General features: G+C 37.4%; 1 protein-coding gene across 4 annotated transcripts; it reads right to left on the reverse strand.

The window, feature by feature from the left end:
• Positions 1–2,053: 2,053 nt before the first annotated feature.
• Positions 2,054–6,374, reverse strand: LOC306993339 (uncharacterized protein). 4 transcript variants are annotated; one of them, XR_013796434.1, is made up of 5 exons: positions 6,126–6,374; positions 4,610–4,710; positions 4,072–4,114; positions 3,884–3,917; positions 2,054–3,126 (listed from the first exon to the last, which is right to left on the reverse strand). XR_013796434.1 is itself a non-coding variant. In XM_079603043.1 (4 exons), the coding sequence occupies exons 1-4, from the start codon at positions 6,180–6,182 to the stop codon at positions 2,601–2,603; spliced, it is 660 nt and encodes a 219-aa protein (XP_079459169.1). In that variant the 5' UTR covers positions 6,183–6,374; the 3' UTR covers positions 2,054–2,600. The 4 variants fall into 4 exon arrangements, 1 of the variants encoding a protein (XP_079459169.1); XR_013796435.1 differs by having other exon boundaries at positions 6,122–6,374; XR_013796436.1 differs by lacking the exon at positions 6,126–6,374 and having other exon boundaries at positions 4,610–4,814.
• Between the last annotated feature and the right edge of the window lie 3,398 nt (positions 6,375–9,772).

The raw sequence follows: 9,772 nt of genomic DNA on the forward strand, positions 1-9,772 counted from the left end.
AAATAACCTGCGTATCTAGCAGTAGTTCCGCAGCATTACATTCATTAATTTGCACGCGAGTTTTATTTATTTTTGATACCATGTATTATCCGTGTAAATTCATGCACCGAACCGTTTCGGTTCAATACGAATACATGTACCGTTCCACCCCTATGCCAACAGACCAAAAATATTTTAAGGATTAAGGTGCTTCTTTAAAAAGTAACTTTTGAACATTGTACTGGCCCTAAATCAGTTGATCAGCTGTCATCATTGACAGCATCTCTTGTTGTGTTGACGAACATGCAACTACCTATCAGATCTGGGGTGGCCAATGAGCTTTCAGGGGTGGCCCTGGCCACCCCAGGCCACCCCCTAGAATCGCCACTGCCCATCTTGTCCCGTTGTTTGTGGTCCATTCTTCTGTTAGGTAGAAAAAAAGCCAAACAGGCAAAGAGCTCCAATACAAACGTTTACTTAAATGAAACTCACACAGGTAGGGATGGCTGACGCGAAACAGTCGTTCCGAAGCTTTGCGGGATCCCGAAGCGCAGATGTTTCGAAACACTGGTCCGAAGCGTGATTCAAAACACCCATGTCACGTGACTATGGCCAAACGAAGCCTCGAAGTGTTTCATGAGTGTTTCATCAGGTGTGATCCGCCGAATCAGCGTTTGATTGACACGGTCGGGAACAGACCACACAAGCGCACATCTGTATAAAAGTGAAATCAACGCATATTGGTTTTTGTGAGAGGAGTTTGATTTTGAGATAGCGGATTTTTGGTGATATAGTGATTTGATTAGTTAGCTATAAGCTAGGCTTAAATTTAAATTTACACAACACATTGACTGATAGGCTAGAGACAGAGTATAGCCTACATATAGTGACACATCAATAGATAGATATAAATATAGACAGCTAGATTAATAGATAGATACATATATAGATAGATTATAGATAGCCTACATATATAAATACATATATAGATTATAGATACATATCTAGATACATAGATAGATTCATATAGATAGATACATAGATAGATAGATTTGGATAGATAGATGCCCAGAACTCATGATCCACTAACTTACTGGAAAGAGAGAGCAGTAATCTTTCCTTTTTTGTATGTCCTAGCTAAAAATGTCTTTGCATGCCAGCAACAAGTGTCCCTTGTGAGAGGATTTTTTCAAAGGCTGGAGAAATTATCTGTAAAAAAAGAAGTAAGCTAAGTCCGTCCACAGCAGAGAAATTAATATTTTTGAATAAAAATCTCTAAAAAAGTGAGACATTGTGGCTTGATTTCTTTTATTAATATTCATTTTGCAGGACCAAAATAACATTATGCACAGTGATGAGCCTATAGGTTACAAGCGTCACATAAACAACACATTATTTTAATGGCTCGTCAAGGTTGTTTCAGATCAACACCTGCAAGTGACCACTAGGTGTCACCGTTGAGACGGGCGTCGGATTGATTCGAAGCCTCGAAACACTATGGCACATTTGGTTCAACTGTTTCATTGCTTCACGAAGCCTCGATCCGCCCACCACTACACACAGGTACAGGGGTTTACAGGTTGAAGGTACACACACTAGGTTCAATGAAACATAGACGAGAACGGACAAAGACTGAGGGAGAACACAGGGTATACGTGCATGGGCAAACAAAGAGAGATGAGGAGTGAATAACAAGGGACAGACGACTTAAATGGCTAATCAACAGACTGGGGAAACCTAGGTCACCGGACTAAACCAAAATGAAACACAGAAGGGGGAAACAGAACATTCATGTTACAGATATAGTGATAAAGTCCAATACAAGTCGGTTATTAAAGAATGAATAAAAAAGACCAAAAGCATTTTCAGTAAACCAACCCTTACAACAAGAACAGTTACAAGATTGAATATATTGTAAACAAACAAAAAAAATAGTTTAGCTTCATGTCGCCTCTTAAAAGATGATTTCAAATACCTGCCCATGCTTATAAAAGATCACACAATGTGGTGAATATGTTGGTCAGATCAGATGTACATTTATTTTGTAATAGATATTTGGGTCTTGACATCTACATCAGTTGGGAAAGCATGATTATTGTTTTTATTTTACATTACATTACAAAACAGTAACATATATAAAGAAAAAGGCCATTCAAATGAATGCTTGTAATTTAACAAGAAATAAACAGAATCTAAACTCCAGAGTAAGTGGTTAATTTACAAGACAAATAGAGTTTATCCAATGTCATAGAACCAGAAAAACAACATGCAAACGTTTGCTCATCAAACATAAAATAAAATCTTCCAAAAAATTATATGACAACAAGAGTAATTTAACCGCATTACAAAATCAATGTAAAAAAAGTAAATTTGACCTCATTTTCCTCACTACTTTCTGATAAAAGAAAACCTCTGCTGTAATGTGAGAGTTTCTAGCCCTGAAATCATCAGATCTACAGTAGAAAATCCCAGAATATGTAAACTTCTATAATTCAGAATTTGACTGAACAGTTTCTGCATGATTTTATACATCATTAAATGCACATATTTTTATAGATGTCAGTCTAGAGTGCTCTGCTTTTACTGTATTATTGATAATAATAGCAGATGATCCAGACGGATCAGTTCAATAATTTCTGGTTAATATATTCTTTGGCACTTTTAATTTCACTCAGAGTCTGCAGGAATTTAGCAACTGTTACTCTAATCTCAGGAATATGTTTCAAAGACATTTTTTTTTGTCCTGTTATTTTGTAATGATCAAGAATTTGTAATAGATCATTGATTTTGCCGTTTAGTTCCTTATTATGCAGCTCGAGAGGTTTGTCAATTCTCTCCATGTTCATGGATCTCACTCTACTCATTATGTCTTTATTTTGATCATAATCCTTCCTCATCTGCTGAAGCTCTTTCATAGTGTTAGAAATTGTTCTCAGATTCTCAATCATTGGCTTGGTTAAAGACAAACCCAAATCCACTATGGCTTTGATACTTTGTGTTGCTTCTACCCAACGTCCCACTGTAGTTTCCTCATGTTCATCAGTGACGTCGTTCAGCCTCTTTATGTGAGCCGTGAGAGTTTGATGATTTCTGTTAAATCCTGAGTTGAGGCCCTTAATTTTTTGTTGCAATTCATTCACAAGTTCCCTGAAATACATACAAAAATAATCATAAGTAGACAGCACTGGATATTTGTTTTGTCTGTTTTATGGTATTACCAAATTACACATGTTATATTAACATTATGCAAATTGTAATTGTCATGCTGTACTTTTGCCCTATGTTAACAACACTTTGTTAACATTAGTTAATTCATTGTGTAATAGATTCTGTGTTGTAGTTTTTATCCTTCTCTTGATAACTTCTCTCCGTCTCAGATGTTCATCATTGCTAACGTTACACCAGTGTCCTTTACTGGCAGAACCTGCGCTAGTTCCACTCACTCAACTAATCATGTGTGTTCATCACTGTTCATACTTGGGGTGTTGAATAAAATATTATAAAAATGCACTGATGATAATGAAGATAACAATATAATGATCTATGTAAAAACAGACGGCTTAAAGTATCTACAAGTATTATATTATTATCTCATAAGTTAGTTCATGTATAGAGTTGTGTGTGTGTGTGTGTGTGTTCTGTTGTGGTTTAAGGATCTGCTGAATACAATATAAGTTACACTGTCCATATAAACTTCCCTCGTACACGTCACCAGTAACTTTTCATTTAATTTTTTTTTAAATTAACTAAGATTGATAAAATGCTGTAATAATAGTTAATGTTATCTAATGTAGTTAATTAATGTTAGCAAATTAAACCTTATTGTAAATGTCATATGGATAATAGTCAGTTGATTATAAAGTTAATAAAGATAAAGTCAAAGCTTTGAATAAGAAACACTTACTCCTGATAGATCTCGTCTGCTGGATCCACTTCTCCTGTATCAGACATTAAACATTTTCACAGATTACTTCATTCACTATTCTTACTTATAATTCATAAGTAAGAATAGTGCTGTGATAGAAGTATTGTAGTATCCTTGAGTAACCACTAGGTGTTGTGTTTGTATTACAGTTGTGTGTGTGTTCTGACCTGAAGAAGATGAACACCCCATGAGTGTCTGTTGCTGTAACCGCTGTAAACAGAAGTAAAGTGAGAATTACAACTCAATGTATGTAGTAATCTGATGTATAGTGAAGATACTACAAGTATGTAATGATTTGGTGTGTGTATTTAATGTAGTTGAATGTTACATTCTTTGTTCTGTATTCCTGCAAGTATTTATTCCAATAAAATAGTTTCACTGCTTGTACACTTGTGTCAATGACGACGCTATCTCACGACCAATTCATACGAGTGAGTACGAGGCGGCTAATTCATACGATTGGGCAACTTGTAAAATATGTACGATTTAGCAAAGATGTGTACGAGTGAGGATGTAGGAATTATCCACCTCGTAAAATTCATACCAATTGCTGTAAGATCAGGTCGGTCAATGACGTGACAATAAAGTAAAGGAAAACTCATCAATTGTTAGAAACATTTGAATTGAATTAATCCATGATGCAAAGATATAAAACTGCCAGATTAAACCATGGCTCATAAATTGCTAAATGAAAGTTAGACTCACGCTGGACTGAAGATGATGTCAAACACTGTGATCAGAGACACTGCTTGATAAGGTCACCAGTCTGTGTGTGTGTGTGTGTGTGTTCAGATATGTCAAACACACTGAGAAGAGAAAATCACCATGAGAAAAACATCTACAATTCAAAAGTTATCAATCTTTATTTTACCGGCTGAAGCAACAAGAAGTGACAAGCAACGGCACACCTACTGTACACGAGCCAATGAGCTTCATCACACATCATCTCCTACTGTACACGAGCCAATGAGCTTCATCACACATCATCACCTACTGTACATGAGCCAATGAGCTTCATCACACATCATCTCCTACTGTACATGAGCCAATGAGCTTCATCACACATCATCTCCTACTGTACATGAGCCAATGAGCTTCATCACACATCATCTCCTACTGTACATGAGCCAATGAGCTTCATCACACATCATCTCCTACTGTACATGAGCCAATGAGCTTCATCACACATCATCACCTACTGTACATGAGCCAATGAGCTTCATCACACATCATCTCCTACTGTACATGAGCCAATGAGCTTCATCACACATCATCTCCTACTGTACATGAGCCAATGAGCTTCATCACACATCATCTCCTACTGTACATGAGCCAATGAGCTTCATCACACATCATCTCCTACTGTACATGAGCCAATGAGCTTCATCACACATCATCTCCTACTGTACATGAGCCAATGAGCTTCATCACACATCATCTCCTACTGTACATGAGCCAATGAGCTTCATCACACATCATCTCCTACTGTACATGAGCCAATGAGCTTCATCACACATCATCTCCTACTGTACATGAGCCAATGAGCTTCATCACACATCATCTCCTACTGTACACGAGCCAATGAGCTCCATCACACATCATCTCCTACTGTACATGAGCCAATGAGCTTCATCACACATCATCTCCTACTGTACATGAGCCAATGAGCTTCATCACACATGAGTTTAACAGTTTTGTAAACGAACATTATTGGCTGTTTTAATGACATTTTCGGACATGCCCATTGACTCCAATGTTAAATGGGTCCATGGACAATTCTATTATAGTCAAAAACTCGAGAGAGGAACCATTGTCAAAAAAATGTTGTCCACCACTCTTGTTCATCCAAAACAAACTACAATATAGACTCAAGGTGTTAAATACCGGAATTATCCTTTAAGAGTGGATCCATCCCTACACCCGAAGAGCATGAGATACTGTTTAAAACCACACACTGTCTGTACGCTTTCAAAATCATTCATCAGTGTCTGATTCGTCCAACTCGTCTGTTGTTTTTGAAAAGATCATATTAGTTTATCTTTTTTAATTAAAAATGTAACTAAATTAATTCATGCAGATTTTTTTTTTTTTAGATTTAGTCAGCATCATTTCTAAATACTACACTAGTGAAATATATAAACAAACTATATAATCATCTGTGTGTCATGGGAATATAATCATAATTTGCTATAAATAAAGAAGTATGAATATTCTTACCCACCTGGAGTGAGTGAAGAGCGTCTGAAGAGAGATTCGCTCGGACTGAGATACTGCTCATATTTATATGCTAATGCTCCATTTATATTCCGAAGAGTTTCGTTTCAATATGAGTTTACAAGGAACAACAGATTTAGGCCTACACATCACTATTGCAAAACTATCCGGTTCCTCTTTTGCCTTCAGGTGATTGTCTCGAAACTGTTTATCTTCTCTTTCACTTCATGCCAAGTATTCTCCTTCAGTGTGTCCTGGAATATCCTGGAAGTTTCTCTTATTATACTGATGAATATCAGTGTGTCTGATCTAATCTGGTTTTGTTGTTGTTGCAAGTCAAGTCATGTCAGCTTTATTTATATTGAGCTTTTTACAAAGCAGCTTTACAGTGATAACAGAAAAATGAATGCAACAAAGATTGTTTTGGCTGTAGAATAAAGACAAAAACAAGACTAGAATAAAGTCATTGTCCAGCTTAAGTACGTTTTTAATTGATTATTTTCTGTGGTGAGAATCAGTTATTCACTTATGCACGTCAGCGTTTTCAACTGAAAACTTTTAATGAGTTCTGGCCGTTAATTTACACAACTGTGTTTGGTGTCCTGAGGCTTATAAGGTAAGTGTTCAAAACATCGGCTTATAGAGTCACATAATTCAGTTTAACACCAGCACATAGTCTAGTGTCCGACCATTTTCTGTCTCCTTCAGGCTAAAAGATAGAGTATAATACAGACTTTGTTGTTAAATAATCTTTGACAGATCTGTATTAACACTAGCAGCTGTTCTTCCACATTATCACTGTCTTCTTACTCTACTCTCACAGCCTATACACATACATGTACACTTTCACATGCAAATACACATTCACATGCAAATACACATACACTTACACATACACACACATACACATATGTGGACAATTTCACAAGTTCACACTTAAAAATAAATCTGATAGAATTATTGTTATATGCATATTTGGCGTGCTGTCTGAGGAGTGGGATTCCTTTTCATGTTGCGTCGACCAACTATCCACTGGATAAGTTGGACGGAGAGCTGAGCTCCTGCGGGAGCGTTAGGGAACATCACTGCTGCGGCAGTGGAGATCATTTTCCAAAGAAATAACTTCTGTGGGAGCTGTTGTTGTTGTTGCTGTGGCTGTTGTTGTTGTTGTTGTTGTTGTTGTTGAATGGTGAAGTTGGTTCCCGTGGGAGTTTGGGTGGATGCTGCTGCAGCAGTTAGAATATTCACTAATTAGTGGATTGATGGTGTAAAGTGGATAAGGTGAGCCTGTAGGTTTGGGTGTATGGGAACGAGCTGGTGCTAAATCATTTAGCTGATGAGGGTTTGTTGAGCTGCTTTGATGTGGGAAAGATGTGATCAAATGTAACTGCTGATTATTTGAGTGTGCTCCTCCCAAACTTTGTTAATAAAACATCATTTAGATACTCCAATTCACCAATGCAGTATGTCTTTGAATATGTCTTTCGAGCAACAGGAGAGGACATCAGCTTGTGAGTGTTTACTTTTCTCATTCGATTTTAGCGCGGTTCTTCGTTGCTAGGAAACTTTATTTTGTTTACTGTGGTAAAAATGTTTGCTGAAGTCGCGTTTGTTTGTTTGTCGTGCATCTCACGTGGCTTTGAGTTTCGCTTTGCTTAGTAGTAGAGAGTGGCCTGCTGAATTCAATAACGAGGTATTAGGCGTGTATATTATTGGTTAGTGCACCGCGGCAGCCCTTGTGTGAAGCCCTCATCGTGTGAAGACCGAAGAGTGTAAAGACCAGCGAGTCTGATCTCGCGACTCCACCGAGCAAAGACACTGACAAGGCACTTGAGTATTATTTTCTTGTTGTTTCCTTTCTCTTCTGCACAACTTTTCTTCTCATCTTTGTTTGTGACCTCTCTTTTACACGTTTTCTCTCGTTTTCAAATCCCTACTATTACTAACACACGTAAATAAAATGTCACACGTAGGAGGTAGTACATTCCTAACAAGCTGCGTACGTTTCCGGTGTCTTCTAGTACGTTATTCTCTTTTCCTATTGGTCTCTGGAATTGCTAGTCCTCTGTAAACAAAGCTGACTTCATTACATCTATTTCTGGTCATTCAGGTCTCAGCCACCAGACCAGAGGACACTGCCACACGGGTGAGTGAATCAATGCTATACGAGCAGGGGACAGTTGTGCCTGCATCGCCATCGAATCCCAAACCATGCCTAGAAAAGTGGTCCGCTGAGATGGAAGGAGCACACTCTACTTGACGTTCAGCCTTAACCCCAACTTTCTTATATGCAACAGAACGACATCTTGATGCCGAACTGCCATCTGCTCGGATTGAGCTAAAATCAACCAATCATCGATGTAATTCAACGAATGCCCTGGAGTCTCAGTGGAGTCAGAGCTGCATCCACTGCATTCTCGGCTGGCCACTCGATATTTAGTTTAACAACAGCACGAGTCACAACCTCCATAAGCTCCTCATAAGCAGGGGTATGAGGTGGCGAATCCTCAAAATCCCATGCATCAATGCTTACAACATCCAGATCCTCAGAAAAGGATAATTGTAGCACTGGTACCTCGCCTCGGGGAAAGAAACTGCAGCGCGTGCTTGAGCATGCTCCATTCCCACTCCCAAACAAGCTGCACACAGTTTGTATATATCATGTTGAACAAGCAGCAGTATAAACTCGTTTCCTTACGGGTGGGAACATATATAGTGATTGTGCAATAACAAAACAACACCAAATAGAGAGAGACAGTGTCCCAGAGAGCGATTGCTGAAGACACAGAAGAAAGTGTCTGTATGATTTATAGTTTCCTGGTCTGTGATGTCATCCCCCTATGACGTCTCGACACCATTGGACTGATTCTACACGTGCTTCATGACGCAGCCCGAGTTCCCTTGAAAAGAGAAGTTAATTTGACCTAATTTTACTCACTATTTTCTGATAAAAGAAAACCTCTGCTGTAATGTGAGAGTTTCTAGCCCTGAAATCAGCAGATCTACAGTAGAAAATCCCAGAATATGTAAACTTCTATAATTCACTTATTTCAAAGACTGCACATTTTATGCATGATTTTATACACATCATTAAATGCACACATTAGTATTACCACTTAAAGTAAAGTAGTTTACATTTGTAAAGATTTCAGTTTTTAGAGTGCTCTACTTTTTTATAATAATACCAGACAGATAATTTCAATAATTTCTAAACAGATTTTGAACTTATTTATTAAAATATTTGCTAACACTTTACAATAAGGGTGCACTAATAAGCATTCATTCATGCTTAACTAATGCACAGATAATACTGAATTAATGTATTACTAATGATTATCTAAGCTGTTCATTAATGATTGCCTCATTAGCAACTAATGAAGAGTCTGTCTGGTTAATATTAGTTCATACATTAATTGTTATTAATTAAATATGTAAGTGTGTAAGGTGTATTAATACCTTATTTTATTAACTAATAGTGTTAATTAATTTTTAACGAGGCCTATATGTATTTTATGCATGATTACTTGATATTTTCTGTTACATTAAAGGGGACTTGACTTGCTGCCCGTAGGTATGGCTGCATTTGGACAGAACAGAACCATATTGCCAATATGCATTATCATTAAATATACAGGTAACACTTTACAATATATT

Source organism: Phoxinus phoxinus (assembly GCF_949152265.1).
Source record: "Phoxinus phoxinus genome assembly, chromosome: 2".
NCBI classification, from domain to species: Eukaryota; Metazoa; Chordata; class Actinopteri; order Cypriniformes; family Leuciscidae; genus Phoxinus; species Phoxinus phoxinus.

What these genes read in the sequence shown, in the direction of transcription:
- LOC306993339 (XM_079603043.1), bottom strand. Translation starts at nt 6,182, where the DNA reads ATGAGCAGTATCTCAGTCCGAGCGAATCTCTCTTCAGACGCTCTTCAC. An exon ending in GGGGTGTTCATCTTCTTCAG is followed by an intron (nt 3,918 to 4,071) that starts GTCAGAACACAC and finishes TGTCTGATACAG; the next exon opens with GAGAAGTGGATCCAGCAGAC. An exon ending in GCAGACGAGATCTATCAGGA is followed by an intron (nt 3,127 to 3,883) that starts GTAAGTGTTTCT and finishes TATGTATTTCAG; the next exon opens with GGAACTTGTGAATGAATTGC.